Source organism: Paroedura picta, chromosome 12, assembly GCF_049243985.1.
Source record: "Paroedura picta isolate Pp20150507F chromosome 12, Ppicta_v3.0, whole genome shotgun sequence".
NCBI classification, from domain to species: domain Eukaryota; kingdom Metazoa; phylum Chordata; class Lepidosauria; order Squamata; family Gekkonidae; genus Paroedura; species Paroedura picta.
The window spans coordinates 19,950,796-19,969,871 of NC_135380.1; the positions used below are offsets into that span (position 1 = coordinate 19,950,796).

Here is a 19,076-nt window from a genome sequence, read left to right on the forward strand (position 1 = left end):
TTCAGTTGTGTTATACATAACAGAATTGTGAACATTTAGCTGTATATTTTTTAAAAACACCTATTTTTAAAATATGGTATAACAGTGTATAAGCAGGAAATGTTTCATAGTTTTTTTTTCTCAGTGCTCCCCATAATTTTCATCGGAGATATTGAAAATAAATCCTCTAAAGAAAAATGTCCCCCCCCCCGTCTCTTCAGGTCTTCACATCTCTGTCTACAAGGACTATAAATTATAGTGAGCGGAGAATGTGGCTGCAAAACCGTTGACAAGCTAGGAGCAGAAATCTCCTCCCAGTTCTTAAGGAATTGAACAACAACTACTTAGTCCAGGGGTAGTCAAACTGCGGCCCTCCAGATGTCCATGGACTACAATTCCCAGGAGCCCCCTGCCAGCATTCGCTGGCAGGGGCTCCTGGGAATTGCAGTCCATGGACATCTGGAGGGCCGCAGTTTGACTACCCCTGACTTAGTCACTCCATACAATTCAGTATAAAAGTTCTTACTTTCGAAGCTGTCAATGGCCTGGGACTGGTGTATCCAAGGCCTGGTCTGCTGTCAGGACAGAATGGGGACCAGTAATGTGGCTGAGGTAATAGAATACACACTGCAGGGGAAAGATTATTTTTTTCAAAGTCTCCCTACTTTTTTTGAAATAATCAAATTTGCAGTTTGCAAAGGACTACTCTAAAATTTCTCCACAATGTGATTTTTTCCCCCCCCAAAATAAAAATAAATCCAGGTTGTTTTATGTGAGGAGTATGGAGTTGACAAGTTCAGGTTAGGAAACTCTTGATTTAGGGACAAACAGGGACCTCAGTGGAGTAATGTCATAGAGAACATCTTCCAAAGCGTGTTTATTCCCAGATAAGATCTCTGTAGTCTGGAGATGTAAATCTGGGGGGTGGGGCCCAGCTCCTACCTGGAGGCTGGCATTCCCACACAAATATTAAAAATGTGACTCCCCTGCATGTACTATTCCAGAACAAATCAGACTCCTGGGGTAGTTAGTTGCAGACTTGGAGGTGGGGAGGGAACGTCTGATGCATTGAGGACAGAAAATGTATGCAGCTGTTTTAAGTAGAAATTGTAAACTCAGACTAGTTAAGGAAAAAATCTTTAGGCTTCAGATACTGAGTGTACCCCAAAACAAGGCATATACCCTGCTCCTTTTGGCAAAATGCAAGAGCACACATTATTAATCAACGACGTCCTCTGTGCCAGACTACAAGCTGGACCTGAGACATGTAATATGTATTCCGTCTAGCACTGAGCAACTATATTCAGCCCAGCTCTCAAAATATCCTATAGACAGATTTGTGTGGTAAAGGGTGCAATTCCCCAGCATACTGAGTCCCCCCAAAACTCATATTCTCTCTATGGGTGACCAATTTTTATATGGTGATATTTGTTTCAATAACTGAAGCAATAAAAATAATGGTCCTGAAATAATGATCCATCTTTAGAAATTTTTAAACAGAGACTGGATAGTCATCTGACAGAGAGGCTGATTCTGTGAGGATTCAAGGGACAGGTTACATTGGATGAGCAATAGGGTTGTGAGTGTCCTGCATTGTGCGGGGGGGTTGGACCCACGAGATCCCTTCCAACTCTTTCTATGGTTATTCTAAATGTCTGAGGTATATTTCCCTGAATGGGGTGGGTGAGCAATCTAGAACTTCAGTGCTTTAAGGAAGATCACCACCACCTGTTTGCATTCCCTTTCACTGAAAAGAGGACATTTATTATATGCCAATAAAGGTCTTCTGATTCTGATGCATCTTCCCCAGAGAGGCACTCTCACCATGGAGGCCATCTTATGGGGCCTTTTTTTACAACCTGCCTTTCTCAGATTCAAGGCAGATTACCCCTATGGCCCATTATGCATGGCCGCCGAAACAGCGATTTTGGGTCACATGGAAAACGCAGAGGGGGAAGACGCTAAGCACACCGATTATGCACGGGAGGGGGCGCGATGGCGGCAAAACCCAGAGTAACCGATTATGCACGCAGCGATCCCGGCGCCGCTTCTGGTTGCGCCCCGGTCACCCGGAAACTGTACTTTCTTCCACGTTTCACTGACGCAGCTTTTTCGGCGGCATGCACCAAAGCTGCAGCCGGTTGCAGCTGGCTCTGTGCAGTATCGGTGATTTTAATCGCCACCATTCCACCCCGGATGTGCGTTATTCCCCCCGTGCATAATGGGTCCATGAAATAACAAATAGACCTATGCATGCAAGCCATGTGAAACTCTGCAGAATTACAGCATAGCTCCTAAGCTACTGTTACCTGCCACCACACAAATTCATTTCTGTGACAAGTGATTAAAAAAAACACAGAGACTAGCATGATTCTGACAAACAGGTCAAATCATTTATTTCAGGAACTCCAGTGTTATATCTGTAGCAGCACTTCAGAAACTCACCTTTCAACACTACCAAACATTCTTTTGAGAAGCTGACATTGGTAAAGTCATAAAAAGGCAATTTTAAAAACAGCAAACTTAAAATAAAATCCTCATCCAAAAAATTATGTGCGCTTTCAGCAGGCAAAGCAGCAATGAGTGTGCTGCTGTGTGTTTTGTTTTTAAACCCCTTGTTAATACATTTCAAATGGTATTTTTTCATGTCTTGATGGAGAATTTTCAGCCAAGGTAAGATGCAACAAGACATGGCTTTAGAATAAGCTTCACAATGAAGATCCAGCCATTAAAATGATAATGTGTATTCACTAGAAACAGACGAGCCACATGTTCAGAATTAAAATGCAATACTCCAGAAATCTGGATTGCTAGAATTGGGCTAGTAGAATTCTTGGTTCATTTATGAAATATTAAGGTCATTCTAGTCAATGAAGCATCCTAAAAAGCAAGTAGCACTTCCAAATGGGAACATGTGTTTGGCAGATGAAGGACCTGTTATACTACATAAATTCAGAGCCCTGATTTGGATTGTTACTACGGTATGAAGGGAGGACTTTAAACCTCCCCACCACCATTTTCTTCACCTGAAACTGCACTTCCCGAATGGAAACTGAATGAGAATTCAGACCTTAACTACAAATTACACTGTTTATGGGTCTGCCCTGAGTCCTGTAAAGCCAGATATGACCTGGGAGTTCTGTGTTGAAGTGAAAGTTCCTAGAATCTGGGGCTTGAGAGTTAGGTTAGGAATGTGGGGAGGAGGTTTAGACCTCCCCTCCTGTTCTGTTTGCATGACCTGAAAAAAAGCCCCTGGGAGCTTCAGTTTGCTTTGTTCAGGACCAAGTTCCACCAGTGTGCACTCATTACTGGACCACAGCAGCAGATCCATTCTCAATCTGACCCAGGCACATGTAAAACAGCCAGTGGGGTGTTACTAAAATACAAAAGTTGCACCTCTCCACTGCCACTTGGCAAATTGCTATAGAAACTGATAAGGCTTTGAAAACCAGGTTGAGATGCAGCCCGAAGACCAGCTATTCAAACACAGGGGGAAAGTCTGCTGGGTATGTTCAAGCTCTAGGGCTTTCAAAAAACATACCCCTATGCCTGGAAGACTAGAATGTTAGGCTGATGCTCCCTAATGTGCAAGGTTTTTTTTTCCCTTTTAAATGTTCAAGGACTTTGCTGTTTCTTGATGGCTAGTTTATAAAAACTGATTCAAGTTCAGTCCTCAAAAGCAAGGTATATTTTGAAAGTGCACAAATTCTTGTCCAGCTCACAAGAACATATTTTGCTTCTGCCTAGAACCTTTGAAAAGCTACTATACCACAATTAGTATTACAGATGCTGGCTCTAAACAGACTGGGCATTTAATGTCTAGTTTCAACTGAATAAAGACCCCCCCAAGACATAGACATTCAGGTTTAAATACTAGTGTTGTGGTCGTTTGATTTGCCCAACCAAATAAAATCTCGAAGACAGGATGTTTGGAAAGCCTTGTTGATAACCTCATACAGCAGGATTTGCTGCCTTGCCAATCCAGTCATTCAAGGCTAAAGGCATCCACAGATGCTGGCTTGTTTTCCTTATGAGCCTGGATCCTGCATTTACCACCTGGTGCTCAATACTGTAGGCACCACTTCACAAACTAAACACATCGCACAGGAACCTCAACAGCTAGACTCAAACAGTTCCTCGCCTGAATAAAATCCTTCAGCTGCATGGAAGTCATTCACTTACATTTCTAAAAAGCACTGACTTGTTTTGAGTGCAAGGTTGGCAACAATAACCTTTCTGTTCCACATCTATCTGCTGAGAAAACCAGAACAAAAGAGATGATACAATTGTTTAACAATTCAAGTGCTATCTTGCCAATGTAAATCTGCATCCTCTATTTTGTTGTTGCTGTTCTAAGAGTCTGGTAAGGAGGTGACTCTTTACAAGCATGTGCATACATACACACTCAGACGGGCACACACACAGAGGAAAACAATTTTATCAATTGTATACAATCTGAAAATAAAATAAAGATATAAGCATTGCGGGGGGAGAATACCTGGTGTACTTTATGAACAATTTAGCAATGGCTAACAGGTTGCAGGTATAACAGCCCCTACCTGTTGGACAACAGCATACGAGACACACTTCAGATTAGAACTCCATCAGCTGAAGCATGAGTCCAATTCGTTTTAAAGCCTTGTTGGCATCAGGGTACCTCCAGACATTTCCCATTGCCAGTTTAGGGCTTTTGGATCATGAGTAGTGTTCTACTCAAACAGTGTTCTCCCTGGCATAGGACTGTAAAGACGCCCCCTCCCATAAGTGCTGGGTCACTCACACCCTGTTGTTACACCATCAATGTTCATTCAGAAACAGCAATCAAGTATGCAGAAGCAGGAATTAGACTATGTTTGGTGCCATGATGTCCCAACAGGGGGAAAGTGAACCTACCTATTTGGGGAGGGGGGCTTCATGGCAGTAGTCCTGGATCAGATGCAACCTGAAGTAAACACATTTTGAAAACCAGCACACTACAATTTCTCTCACATACGTTTGTTTGGCTTAATCCCTAATCTTATATGTATTTTTTCAGTCTCGTTTACCAGAAGAATGGGCAGTAACAAGCAGAAGGAGGGGCACAGAAACATCCAGCCCGAATCCCCGCTTAAAGAAAAACACACACATTTTCTTAAAAAAACTGTGCATGTGGATTTGATAAACCCTTCCCCTGGACACCACATAAAAGCATAAGGTCTCACAGCAGCAAAACACAAAGCTATCACACAAGAGCTAAAACCCATTCTGCACACCTTCATTTGTACGGTTCAGATGGCTGGCAGCAAATAATGCTGACTTCTGGCCTGGAATAGAGTTTGATTTTCTTTTCCCCTGTCCTAAGGCTTTGATTTTCCAAGGCCTACTGCTGCACTGCACTGCATTGCAGCTAACGGCTGCCTTCCCTGGTCAGTCTTTTACCGGGGGGGGGGGGAGCCCCTCTAAGCCATGAGCTTCCGTCAGAAATGTAAACTGATGCCCCACTCCTGCAAAACACTTGGCACTCAGTGTTAACTTATGCACACACTAGCGCAACAGACTGTCCTCTGCATTGCCAGTTAGGTTATGTGCAAAGTAGGGTTGGGGGCTTAGTGAGAAGGAATAAATTAAAAACCACAAAACCTGCTAAGAAATAGGGTTTTTTTGTGTGTGTTTTTTTTAATGTACCTAAGTGTTTTCCTAAAAATATGCTTAGAAGTAGCTCTCAGCTCTGATTTCCTGGAAGAGATTTCCAGAAGAAGCCACTGATTTTTGACACAACTGGCAGGATAAGATTCCCATCTCAGGCCAATTCTCAAGACTCCGGAGTCTTGGTAGCATCGGGATCTTTTAAAGCTGGGTGTTCAGAGCATGAATCTAAGCACTTTGTGGGATGAAGGGCTTCATTACCACTACAATATTGAGCTAAAACACCTTCTGCTTCAGGAAAACCAGGGAGCAGCGCTATGGATTACTGAAAAACAATTAAGCACTTTAAAAACCCCCTCTGTCATCAGCTGCCACACTTTTCAAGCCACCCAACTAGCTACGTAGAAAAATAAAGGATAAATATTATCCATCTATTTATATTACACAATTCCTCTATATAAAACTTTGTTCAATGAAAGGCTTTCTCCTTGTGTGTGTGTGTGTGTGTGTGTGTGTGTGTGTGTGTGTGTGTGCGTGTGTGTGTTTTAAAGCAATCCCCCAGAAATCTTTCTCTGGACAGCCAAAAGCATTCCAGTGAAGAAACAATATACTCTTTTACAACTCTGTATCACAGTTTATCAAACTGAAATAAAATGATAAATACTCATATTGTTGTTAGTCCTTACGCAATTTGGTTTAGCCAAGAAGGCCGTGGGGGAGAGAGAAAGAGAAAACGAACTTCTCCAAAATCTAAAACAAAACCACGGCGATGAATCTACCAGAAGCCTTCCTAATCGACAAACGGTGCCGGAAGGGTCTGCATACAAGGCGTTGGTTTTGGCGGTTCTGAGGGCCGGGCTACAGCGTCAGCTTTATCAAAATGGCGTTTTTTTGTCTGCCTCACGTTTTGTAAGGAAGTACTTGAAGAATTCATACACAGACCAGGCAATGGCAGTTGAAGGCATCTGGTATATAACTCGCGCGTGAACCCCCTTGAAATACCCAGAGGCACCCCCCAGTTGGTAAACTGTCCTCAGCGCTTTGAGCATTCCGGAGAGGTGTCCACTGATGTTCACAGAACTTAAGGCCATGTTTTCCTGAGTGTTGAGGAGAGTCTTGCAGACATCCAGGGGAGTTGTGGCTGCAGCCGCAACGGCCCCGGCAACAGCCCCCGAGACTATGTGCGTTAGAGGGTTGTACTGTCGCTGAGGGTTGATTTGCTCCTGCGTTAACTCGTAGGTGATGAAGTGGATGGCTTGGAACGGAATGTTCATGGTGAGCTGGGTGGTGTAGCTCCGGTAGAAGGCCCCCAACCCCTCAGTCCTTCTCACTGTCCTGACACACTGCAAGACGGTCTTGTACGGAGAGAGGTACATCTGCATCCGCTGCTTCACCACTGGTCCAAGTGGCAGGGGGGCCACAAAAGGAGGAGTCAGCCAGGTCCCGAGCCAGGACGGCAGGAAAAGTAAGAAACATGAGAGAAGCCAAGTTAGTGTCAAGCCACATGCTGCATTCAGGCATAAGAATAACCCTGTCGATTCAATGTAGGCCAGGAACACAGCTCACTTGTAGAGCTCACACCCTCCCCTCCATCCCACCTCCGGGGTGTGATCAGCAGCATCTTGGTTCGGGGAGCCTCAAGCCAAAATCCCACGACATCATGGTGTGCTATGGAGGAAACAAACTCCCGTTTGCCTGAACGTGCGTTTTCAGACGTCATGACAAACTGGAGCTTGGTTCACGCTTCGGAAAGCAGAACGCTGTCAATCGTGCCCCACATGAGGAAGGGAGTCTGCAAGCACAGCTAACAAGCTGTGTTCATGCCTTACAATATCTTTGCGCCGGCAGTGAGAGGCAAATGTTGGGACTTGGAGGGGGGGGAGATGCAATTTCCTCCCCCACTCCTTGGTGTTTTTCAGTTAGGGTGTATTGGACCTGAAAAAGTGTTGGGATTGCCCCCAAAAACCTAGATCCCAATATACCAATAGACTATTCGGATGCAGGACTTTTCTAGAAATCCCTTTTTTTTCCAGGTCCAATAGACCCAACCAAATAACACCAAGGGAGTAAAAAGCGACAAAGCCACAAAAAACAGCTGAGCAGTGGCTCACATGGAACTCTTTGGGGTTCACTCTGGTGGGAGAACGCTACCCATGCACTCTTCTGGACTGCCTCGCTTCCCTTAGACTCTAAAATCTTGGAGTTTCTTGATCACCCTGGGTTTCTTGAATGGGTGGGAGTTAATTTTTATGTTTTTTGTTTAAATTGTTAAACTATCAGGTGGCAGGACCATATATGGTCATGTCAACCCACCCACCCCCAAATGGCCATTGATGGGCCTGGAGGGTGCAAGAAGGGGAGGGGCCCCAGGTAGGTGTGTACACAGTCATGCTTCCCAATTATGTTCTGCACAACTGCATCCCTTCTGGGGTTTCTCAAAGCCTGCAGAATGTTTCGGGGTTTTTCTCATTGGTAAAAAAGTTGAGAAAGGCTGTTCTCATTGAGAGGAAAAATATTTAAGCACTCGAAATGCTACAGTTCCAGATAGTTCTACTGCCCTTGCCTCCATTCAACCCCACCGGACTATCCATACCCAACAGTGTTACCTTCGGCTGGATTCATAACAGCGTCATGTAGGAGGGTGGCCATGCTCCCCGCTATTCCTGAAAGACAGACAGTCCCCTTTCACAATGAACTCCTTGACCAACCAAACCTTAGCCTGACTTCTGAGCGCAAAATTCTAAATGTATAAAATTTCCCTGTTTGTTGAGCCCATTGCACAGTAAGAAGGAAAGATCACCATTCTTTATGAAAACTCTCAGGTTCCAAATACGAAACTTTTCACCATGCGGTCCCTGGTTCAGTCTCCTGTTACTGCTCCATAGAGCTGGGGAACTCCCTCAAGAGCTGCTGTTAGGACAAACAAAACTGGACAAATAAAGACCAGTTATCTACTCAGGATAAAGCTGCTTTATATGTTTCAACACACCTGCAAGTGCATAATCCCACCCATTATGAGAAAGCAAACCTGGGTTTTCCACCTGTGGTCAAAAACAGGTAGCTGCAGACATTCCTGGCTCTTTAATGAGCATCTCATTCATAAGTTATATCTTTAGGAGTAACAAACATGTGACTCACGGTCAAGTCAGTCATTTCACGCCTAGTGGAGATCTGTAACACAAATCAGTGTCCTCCAATAAATACTGACTTGTGATGCTACTACTCTGTTTAGAGGCCAAACCACCACCAGATACCTTTCTCGTCCAACACCACCCTCTGGTGGTGTTCCACAATAATGGAAAACATGCCACTGCTAAACCTTGCATTTAATAGATACGGCCTTCTTTACTTCTTTATCCATAGAAATGCTATCAATCCCAAGTTGGTGCACCAATTGGAAAAAGAGGGAGAATGATTCTGTTCCATGCTAAAAGAAGGAATGCCACATAGAACTGCCATTCTTAGGGGTTGAAATGAATCCACAGGAAACCCAATAATGTTAATATCAGGCCCAGGTGAAAAGGATACCGGGCCACTGCTCATAACAATTCCTCATGCTAAATTAGCTCTAAAAAGAGACAGGATCTTCTCTGTTGTGGCCTTCAATTAATGTGTAGCCATCCTCCAAAGAGATGCATTATTAAATGTTTAATTAGGAAGAATTCTGCAAGGTCAGCCACATCCTGTCCCATGGAAACTAAACTAATCCAACTAATAACTGGGGAGGGGGGAATCTATCCACTGTAATCCCACCCTCTCTCCAAGGAGCTCAAGATTTCCTCTCCCCCACAGTCTACTCACAGTAATGTTGGGGCGGAAGTGATGTTGGGAGACAGGCTGGCCCAAAGTCTCCCAAGCAAGCCTCAGGGCTAGGTGAAAATTCAAATCCATGTCTTCCCAGCCCTCATGCAACACTCGACTACATCATACTGGGTCTCTACTAAGATGTGACAAGTACCTACATGCATCAAAACCTTTGGGAACAGCTCCAATGAAATGATGAGTTCGCTAGCAAAATCAGGAAATACAGATTGTTTAAATGGGATGTACTCACCTTGGGCGGTGCACGTGCACCATCAGATCGTGAAAGGTGAGAATTTCTTAAGACTTTATTCATACACTAGAAAATAAACCCGCTGTAGAAGAAATACAGCGGGCCCTAGCGGAGGGGGAGGCAGACTGTGGGAAAGGAAGGAAGAAGAGGAAAGAAGGAAGGGGAGGGAGAAAAAAGGGCAAGGGGTGGTTGAAGGGATGGGTAGAAGGGAGAAAGAAAGGAAGTAAAGGAGAGAGACAGGAAGCAAGTGAGAGGGAGCGACAGAGACACAGGAAGGAGATGGAGAGAGAGAGGAAGACAGGAAGTAAGAAGGAAGAACGGAAGGCAGGCAGAGAGGTAGGTGAAATGGGAGGGGACAGGGGGGTGTGAAGGGTGGGGGGGAAATCGCGGGGGGCCCAATCGGGAGGGGGAGGAAAGAGGGGGAGGAAAGAGGGGGGTAGAGAGGAGTGTGTGCGTGGATGCGTGGGGTGGGGGAAAGGGTGGGAGAGCACGGTGAGTGGGAGGGTGGCTGTGTGTGTGGGGGGGCGGGGAAGCCATAGCAGGGTGATGGGGGGGGCAGCCAGGGAGTTGTGTGTGTGTGTGCATATGTGTGTGCGCGTGTCTGTGGTGGCTGGGAAGCAGCGGCGGGGCAATGGGGGGGACAAGGCAAGGCTGGGCCAAGCAGCCAATGGGGAGGGCCCAATCAGGAGCCGCTTTGCGGCTCCTCTGAGTTTTTATCCGGGACAGAGCCCACCCTTTCTCCTCCCCCTTAGGGCTTACTGTTTTATTTATTCCGCTCCGCAGGAGCGGTTAAAGATGAAGGAAACCAAAGCGATAGACTGGACTGTAGCAGCAAAGGCCACAGGTGATGGGTTTCATCTTTAAATATTCCTTTGTTTCACAAAAAATAAGACTCCATGCAGATAGAAAACTAGCACATCAGGGACAAAGGTTCTCTCCCTTGTCTTTGCTTGCCAAGCTAGCTTTCTATTTGCAGGCAATTTTTCTTTTAATCAAGGAACATGCCAACATATGCTCCTCCACCTGCAGCCTAAAACGGTCCAATCCAGTCCACCACTTTCCTACATGTGTGAACCTGGACTTAACCGTCAGTCACATCCACCACCTACAGAACGGTTCCAGATCAACTGTGCAGTACCTACTTAGCATGCAAACAGTCACAAGTACAATCACCAGGATCTCCCATTGAAATGTATCTTTGCCCAGCCATGCTTTAACTGCTGGGTCGTGAAGCTAAAAACTACATAAGCTTTCAGATTTTTATAAACTGGACTCAGAAATCTGAAGTCAGGTGTGGCAGTAATATGAACACATATTGTAGTACTGGCATCACATTACACACCGTGCATGTCACTCACACACTGAACAGAGTGCAAAACAAACTGCTAGATAGATACTCAAACATCTAGATCAGGGGTAGTCAAACTGCGGCCCTCCAGATGTCCATGGACTACAATTCCCAGGAGCCCCCTGCCAGCGAATGCTGGCAGGGGGCTCCTGGGAATTGTAGTCCATGGACATCTGGAGGGCCGCAGTTTGACTACCCCTGATCTAGATTGATGCCATCTTCACAGTGTGACATCATGCAATAGCTTCACCTGAGCCTGCTGCTTCAGACATCCACTTACACAGAGCAATGCTTGGCAGAGAGTTTGTCTTCAAATAGGCAGGAATGCAGCTGGTACAGCGTTTGCATCCCCCCCCACCTTCTCTCGCTCAAGGTGCAACTAAAAAATTCAGGTTTGAGAAACCTTAATTCGAAAACCAATTTCAGGCAACAGTCAGACTCTAACTCCTTCCACCCACTCCACTCTCTATATACTGTTTAGGGCCAAAGGAGATGAGATCAGGTCTGGCCCGGAGATGTGCTGCCATGTTGTTGCTCAATTCTGTTCAGGACCACCAGAGTGTGGGAGACAGAGGGGCTCTTTCCTTTCCATGCTGTTTCCCCCCCGATCTGAACAGTGCAGGGGGAGAAGGGTGCGATCTGCAAATAAATCCCCATCCAGTGCCATCAGGTCAGAAAAATGGCACAGGGGGATGGCAATAATGCCCCCCCCCAATGCTACAGTGGTCCCAACCAGAATCAGCCCTCCCCCCCAAACACATTTAAAAGGAATTCCCTCATGGAAGCTCTACAAAATTGCAGCTCATCCCGAGGGCAAACTTAGGGACGCCATTCTCATCTAGTTTAGCCTTTAGGAAGCTCCCTTTGGCCTACAGTTCTGAATTTAGGGTCACTGCAAATAGGAACTCTGCTCAAGGCTTCCCGTTTTAGGGAGCTTTCAGGCATACTTGGTAGCTGAGGCGCAAGAACAAGATGCTGCGTCTGTGTTAGTAACAGAAAAGCCTCCGTCAAGATGCCTCAGACACAACCTCATTGAGGTTACTGCTTGGTTCATTCACCAGTTAGGCCAAACGGTTGCGTAGCCAGCACCACCTCATGCACAAACCGGTGCCCCAGTTGGAGTGCAGCAGACCCAGGGAAACTTTCAGCCCAAGACAAATTCTAGGCACGTCAGGCTGTGGTGCGGAGGCAGTAGGTAAGAAGCCTCCAGCATACAGATAATATCAACTGCATACGATCTCTGCCTTAGCTGGAACCAGCACGGGTTGGGCATCATCTCCTGGCTGCCACAGATCCAGAGGATAGGGTGCCCCTTGCAAAAGGAGCCAAGACATGTGCACTATGTATGGGTTACATATGTTTCTGCACATTAAACAATACCATATATAGGCACAACCATTCAAAAAGCCAGCACAATGCTTTATGGAGTGAAAAAATTGCATTCCTGCATTTAGCCTATTTTTTTTTAAGCATTTCAGTCATATGTTAATTCAATTACATTTACGGATTACAAACCGTTAAGAAGAAAATCTCTGAACTGAGAGGAGGAGACTGGAGAATGAACTATAGAAGTTCACCAGCAGAGGTTAATGCCAGCATGGATCCCAAACAGAACCTCCATGTGCAGAAGCAATATACCTTTGAATGTCAGGTGATAGATATAAGCAAGGCAAGGTTTGTCAGGTTTCACAAGCATCTGACTGCCTCATGCTGGACACAGACTACTGGGTTAGATGCATTTTTGTCTCCATCTTAAAAGACTGGCTTGATATTCTTAATGCCAGGACAGCCAAATTTGGCAAAATTAAGAAGTAATTTCTAAAGCAAAAGGCTAGACCGAAAAGCCGTTTTCTTGGAGCTCTCATTGTGCTAGGCTTGTTTGACTGGACCGTGCCCGTTGAAGCATCTACTTTCCCAATAAACCCCAACTCAAAAGGTACTTATGGTCAAAGGCTTTGCAATATCTAACTTTTCGGAGGCTCTTTAACACTACGTATCTTCTGCATTCTTCAGACCCGAGCATCTAAACCTCGCAGGCGCCTGTGGGAAAGAGAAGCCTAGGGTGCCAAGGATAGTCTTTTCCCAGAGTCTTTTTCCTTAGAAGCCAGAAATGCAGACTGAAGATGTCAGACCGTAAGAAAAGTACGCAGGGAGCAAAGGGCAGGGGTTGCACCCCAGGTGCTGTCAATATACCGTTGGCCAGGTGGCTGTTCTTTCCATCATGAATAATGTCACTTAAAGTCCTTTTCATTTTTTCGTAGCAGGCAAAGTACAGTGCGTGGGCCGGGCCCGCGCCCAGCATGGTGACGTTGATCCCTCGCAATGGCCGCCAGACGCCTTCCGTGTGGATCATCGTCTTCAAGGCTTCAAACACGCCGTTGTACTGGGCTTTGGGATTGGGCTTCAGGCTCTGCATCCTGGTCTGTAACGAAGATGAGAAGGAAGTGTTAAGGAGGAGGGCGCCCGTTCATCACTCCTGCCTGCCTTCTATTCAAGTGCCATTGGTGGGGTGGGAGGAACAGCACAAGTCCTTGCGACGGAATCTCAGAGATCCGTAAGCAGAGGGCACGCTCTAGTCCAGGGGTAGTCAAACTGCGGCCCTCCAGATGTCCATGAACTACAATTCCCAGGAGCCCCCTGCCAGCACTCGCTGGCAAGGGCTCCTGGGAATTGTAGTCCATGGACATCTGGAGGGCCGCAGTTTGACTACCCCTGCTCTAGCCCATTCTTATAAAAGTACAATATAAGGAGGGAAAGTGCAAGAGGATCCATTGCTCTACAGAGAAAACAAAGGCAGAGATCATGCTTTAGAGCAGGGGTAGTCAAACTGCGGCCCTCCAGATGTCCATGGACTACAATTCCCAGGAGCCCCCTGCCAGCGAACGCTGGCACGGGGCTCCTGGGAATTGTAGTCCATGGACATCTGGAGGGCCGCAGTTTGACTACCCCTGCTTTAGAGTAAGACAAAATACATTCACAATCTCTCATGGCAAGATATAAAAACTTTGCAACCGGTTCAATGATATCAAGGTTCTGGGATGTCAAGAGAAAACTGAATCTTACGTTCATCCGAATGCAGTTCTCTCTTACACAGCTGTGAGTTAAGAAATTTAGCTCGGATCAAGGAATAAAATGGACAATGGAAGAAAACGTGTATTCTACTCTTGTAAATTCTACTGTTAGATATCATATATGTTCCCAAGGATGATGTTTCCTGTATCATACCATGAACTTTCACTATAAACCATCCTGAGACGCAAGGGAGGACAGTAAGGAAGTAAGTAATAAGTAAGTCAATAAATAGGTAGATATTTAAGTAGATAAATAAATGCAGAGCAAATGTGGAGTAAGGGTTAGAGGGCTAGACTAGTACACGGGGGATCCAGGTTCAAACCATCATTCAGCCACAAAGCTCACTCGATGACCTTGGGACCAGCATGCTTTGCAGCTCCACCGACTGAACCAGGACAAAACTGAGGCGAGAACAACAGATGCCTCCAGCTCCAAGGAGGAAGGACAGGATACAAAGAGATAGATTGCACACGCATAAAGCTTATACAGAATACACAATTAAGAAAAAAAAAGATAAGAGATTGCATAAATACCAAGCCTTTCCACCATTATGCTCATTTTACAGACTCTAAGCTGAATTTGCCCAAAGCCATACAAGTCCTCCTGTGTCTGAAGGACCTGAAACTCAACCCCAGAAAAGTTGAACTCCTTATACATTGGCTCTCAAGAATTTAGATGATTGTAACCTGGCTGTTAGGTAGCAGTGTGTCTGCCTATGTCTTTCATTGCTCCTCCTTTTTACTGAGGGTGAAGTTCCCCTGCACTTCAAGAGCATGCCAGCAGAGGGCGGTACAAGTTAGCCAAACTCCAGTGGTGTTCCTGCACCAAAATCCACCAAAGACTGGTTTCCAGACTCAGAGTCCATGAAAGTTAACAGGACAGGGCTAAGCCTAGTTAAGACTTCACAGCCCTTATGCTTCCAACTCAATGGAAGCTGGAGAGAAAATTGGTGACTGTTCTGCATATGCAGGACTGTACTAAGAGGAACAAGATATAAGGACGCATGGGCCCACATTCTAGTTGTATGTGAACTGAGCAGTGACTCACAAAAGAAGAGCTGGTTTTATACCCTACTTTTCAGTATCAGAAGCGGTCTCAAAGCGGCTTACAATTGCCTTCCCTTCCTCTCCTCATACCCTGCAAAGTAGGTGGGCCTTAGAGAACTCTGACAGAACTACTCTGTGAGAACAGCTCTAACAGGATTGTGACTTGCCTAAAGTTACTCACCTGGCTGACAGTGGGGAATCAAGCCCAGGTCTCCAGAGTAGAGATCCCCGCTCTTAACTACTACACTAAGCTACCAGCTCCTACCTGCCATGAATTTTGTTAGTCTTTAAGGTGCTACTGGGCTGATTCTGCAATTATTTGTTTTTCTGTTGTGGATCCTGCTGAATTCAGGTCAATTTGAACTCGGGTCTTCCTCTATCCCCCCCCCCCTCCAATGAAACAGAAAGTGTTCTGCACTTGATTGGGGAAGCTCAGAATGGGGAAGAGTGCCAATTGCAGAAAGAGTCTCTTTCTTTTCTTGAACGGGAGAGGCTTAGAGACAGCATAGGAAAGGAAAATAACAAGAGGCAAATCTCTGCTGAGAGAAGTTAAGGCTTCTGGAGCGCAGTCACTTTAAGGGAAGCCTTGCAACCGGGAACCAGGAAGTCTTTGAAATGACGCCCTGGCCAAGCGGTGTTAATTCGGAAAAAGCAAAATTTTGCACATTTACTCATGGTGGTTTTTGAAATATCGAAGCTTATATCCACTCTCCAGGATATCGTGGGGGAAAGGTAGGGTCACCACAAATCAATCATGCATGTTGCAGAGGGAAAATGTAAAGTGCCCAAAACCAAAATGGAAATCTAATTCAGTATAGACTGCAGGAATTTAGTTGATCTGGGAGTGGATAAAAAGCCCTGTGCAGACTACACCCTGGACTCCTTTTCTTCTTATACTATGTCAAATCTTTGGTTTGTACTGTCAACCCTCCAACCAGACTTCCAGTCTCTGAAAGCTGCAAAGCAGCACCAGCTATCTTGCTAAATATATGATCAAGAATACCTTTCGTAGAATAAATAATGTCTCAAAATATATGTATCAATCACTCTGAAATGCACGTAATGATGTCACAATGAATGAAACAGATTCATTTAAAAGCATTGCTAAATTCATAGTAACTTACTATGTATTCGCTCAATCTACAAATGCCTAACAGTTGGGGGTTAAATTCCATAAAATATGCTATACTAGGGGCCCAGCCCATTACATTCAGGAATACAACGGGTGCTAGATTGGAAGAACTCCGTGGATAGCCTCCCTTCCCCCCAGGACCTGGAAAGGCTGCAGGCAGCTGTTATGGAACTCACCAGCAGGAGCAGCTCTCACGTGGCAGGGATCTGCAGCCTCCAAGTCTCAAAGGGAAGTGGAAGGAGGAGTGGTGGTCAGGGGTGGGGGACAGAAGGCGATTGGCTGGCCACTGGACAGACAGACAAGACAATTGGAGGAGGAGGCACTCAGGGGCAGGACAGTGCTGAGTTACAACAGTGATAAGCACTGAGTGGCACTTAAGCCATGAGACCAGCTCCTCCTCCAAGACCTTACCAGAAATATATTATGTGGAACACATAGTACGACATTATATACTAACAATGTATGCGTACTTTGCCTCAAAATTCGAGAAGTAACGGAAGCTTCCCTTGATGCGGTTATTCTAGGGCAGGGGTAGTCAAACTGTGGCCCTCCATATGTCCATGGACTACAATTCCCATGAGACCCTGCCAGCATTTGTTGGCAGGGGCTCATGGAAAATGTAGTCCATGGACATATGGAGGGCCACAGTTTGACTACCCCTGTTCTAGGGTGTCTGTACCAAAGAAGGCCCAGCATTTCCCCCAGGCCACAAGAGACAAGCCAAGAGAAGGAATATCTGTGGTAGCCCAGCTCTTAAGTATCTCCTTGAGTCCCCATTTTCTGCTTTAGCTGTTCAACAAAGTTGTCTTAGAGCAGACACTTTGCAGTCCCTTGGGGCCGTCTCTCTTGGCTCAGGTGTGGGCTGTTCAACCGGCTATGAAATCCAGCCATAGGCCTAGCAAGTCTCCTCAAGCCCAGTGAAGCTACTTGAGCTCTCCTTTCAAGAGCTGCATTCCAGTTCAGAATGCAAAACCACTCTGGAGTCAGGCAAGTGGCCACACAAGCTCATGGCCTTGCCTAAACAACAGGTGCTCCGCCCTGTCCCTGCACGATGTTTGCCTAAATGGAACAGCAAGGTCTAAATCCAGGATTTCTTACCAACCCATGTACAGTAAATCCCACTTTGACATAACCACCTATTTTAAGGAGACGAAAAGCATGCAGATATAATCCAAGATGATCACCTTGTTTTGCTGAAAATCCCCAGAAATCTAACACAGGAATTACAGTGGATAAACACCAATTTGCCAGCTTCCAAATCTTTTGTTTAACGGGACCAGCCAAACACCAGCAGCCAGCCTCAGCGTGATCAGGACTGCTGAATTTAACACGATTTTTAAAGAAATCAGAAAGGTAAACTGATCAGTACGTAGTGTTTGATCTTTACAAGGCAGTTCTGGAACACCTAGCCATAGCAATCTGGACTACTGTAACTGACTCTATGAGGGCCTTCCCTTGTCCCTGAACTAGAAATTGCAGCAGCTGCCCAGGTTCTCACACCTTGGAGAGCCCATATAAGGACAGTCCATTGGCAGACACACTGGAGAGTCAAGCTTGGTGTAGTGGTTAGGAGTGCGGACTTCTAATCTGGTGAGCCGGGTTTGATTCTATGCTCCTCCTCCACATGCAACCAGCATGGTGACCTTGGCTCATCACAGCATATTATCCTGCATATCAGAGCCTCACCTCAGCCTCACTTCCTTCACAGGGTGTCCGTTATGGGGAGAGGAAGGGGAAGGCGACTGTAAGCCGCTTTGAGACTCCTTCAGGTAGAGAAAAGTGGCATATAAGAACCAACTCTTCTTCTTCAGTAATATCAGGGCTCTCTCAGCCTCCCCTCCTACCCTCACAAGTTGTAGGGAGGGGAAAGTGAAGGTGACTATAAGCTGCTTTGAGGCTCCTTCGGGTAGAGAAAAGCGGCATATAAGAACCAACTCTTCTTAAAATCCAGGGAAGAAGTGGCACTTTCGATTAGGGAAATGGAAGAATTAACATGTGTCACCTTTCCGACCCATTTCTGGTCCAAGTGGGGAGAAGCGAAGCTGACTGCCAAAACGGCTAGCAGCCATTTAAACTTGACGTGTCTGCCTGTCAGTTGTTAAATGTAAATGGTTGGCAGTCATTTCAGCAGTTCATTTTGCTCCTCCCCCCTTTAGCTAAACGGACCAACTCGAAGCAGCTATTAGCTATTTTTGTTCAGAACACCCCCAGCCACACTGGAATTTTCTGGTTTGTGCCCATCTCTAGTCTGAGCCCTCCAGACTTTCCCTTCGTACTGTGGGAGTAAATAAATATTTTAAATTTTTTACAATGAAAAGGCTGAACCTGCTGTTAATGAGAAGTTTCTGACAGTAATGCATGTATTTTGAAAATCTACCTGTACTTAAATTTATATTGAACTGTTTTAACTGAATGCAACTTTGAAAACAGAGTTTGTTAAAAGGGTACATAAGTATTGTAAAATAAAAATGAACACAAACATATCACTCAGTTTTCCAAAGAATTCTTTAGCCTGATCCTGCATTAAGCAGGGGGTCGGACTAGATGGCCTGTATGGCCCCTTCCAACTCTATGATTCCAGTTCGCCTGCAAGACTGTATGGGATCACAATCTTGTATATAAAATGGTCTGCCACACGTGCAAAGAACATGCATGCTTCATTAACATGATATCACAAGGGCTACAGATTGCTGGTGTGGAAATTAGTAATGCATCGGTGCTTTGTAAAGTCTGGACCCACTGTAAATAAGAACCGAGCCCATGAAAACTCTTGCAGGGAAACAATCCTGCCGCAAGAGAATACCCTGGAAAAAAAACAAG

The 19,076-nt window shown here is 45.5% G+C and overlaps 1 protein-coding gene across 6 annotated transcripts in view; it reads right to left on the reverse strand.

The window, feature by feature from the left end:
- Positions 1–2,350: 2,350 nt before the first annotated feature.
- SLC25A37 (solute carrier family 25 member 37) overlaps positions 2,351–19,076 on the reverse strand; it is a 35,889-nt gene continuing 19,163 nt past the window's right edge. For 4 of the 6 annotated variants that reach the window (XM_077306352.1, XM_077306355.1, XM_077306354.1 and 1 more), the window contains 3 exons: positions 13,200–13,428; positions 8,211–8,267; positions 2,351–7,000 (listed from right to left, as the gene is read on the reverse strand). In XM_077306352.1, the coding sequence (XP_077162467.1) occupies positions 6,480–7,000; positions 8,211–8,267; positions 13,200–13,428 (807 nt within the window). In that variant the 3' untranslated portion in view covers positions 2,351–6,479. Of the gene's footprint in view, positions 7,001–8,210; positions 8,268–9,658; positions 11,099–12,975; positions 13,172–13,199; positions 13,429–19,076 lie in introns of those variants that run through there. The other 2 variants (XM_077306357.1, XM_077306358.1) reach the window with 2 other exon arrangements.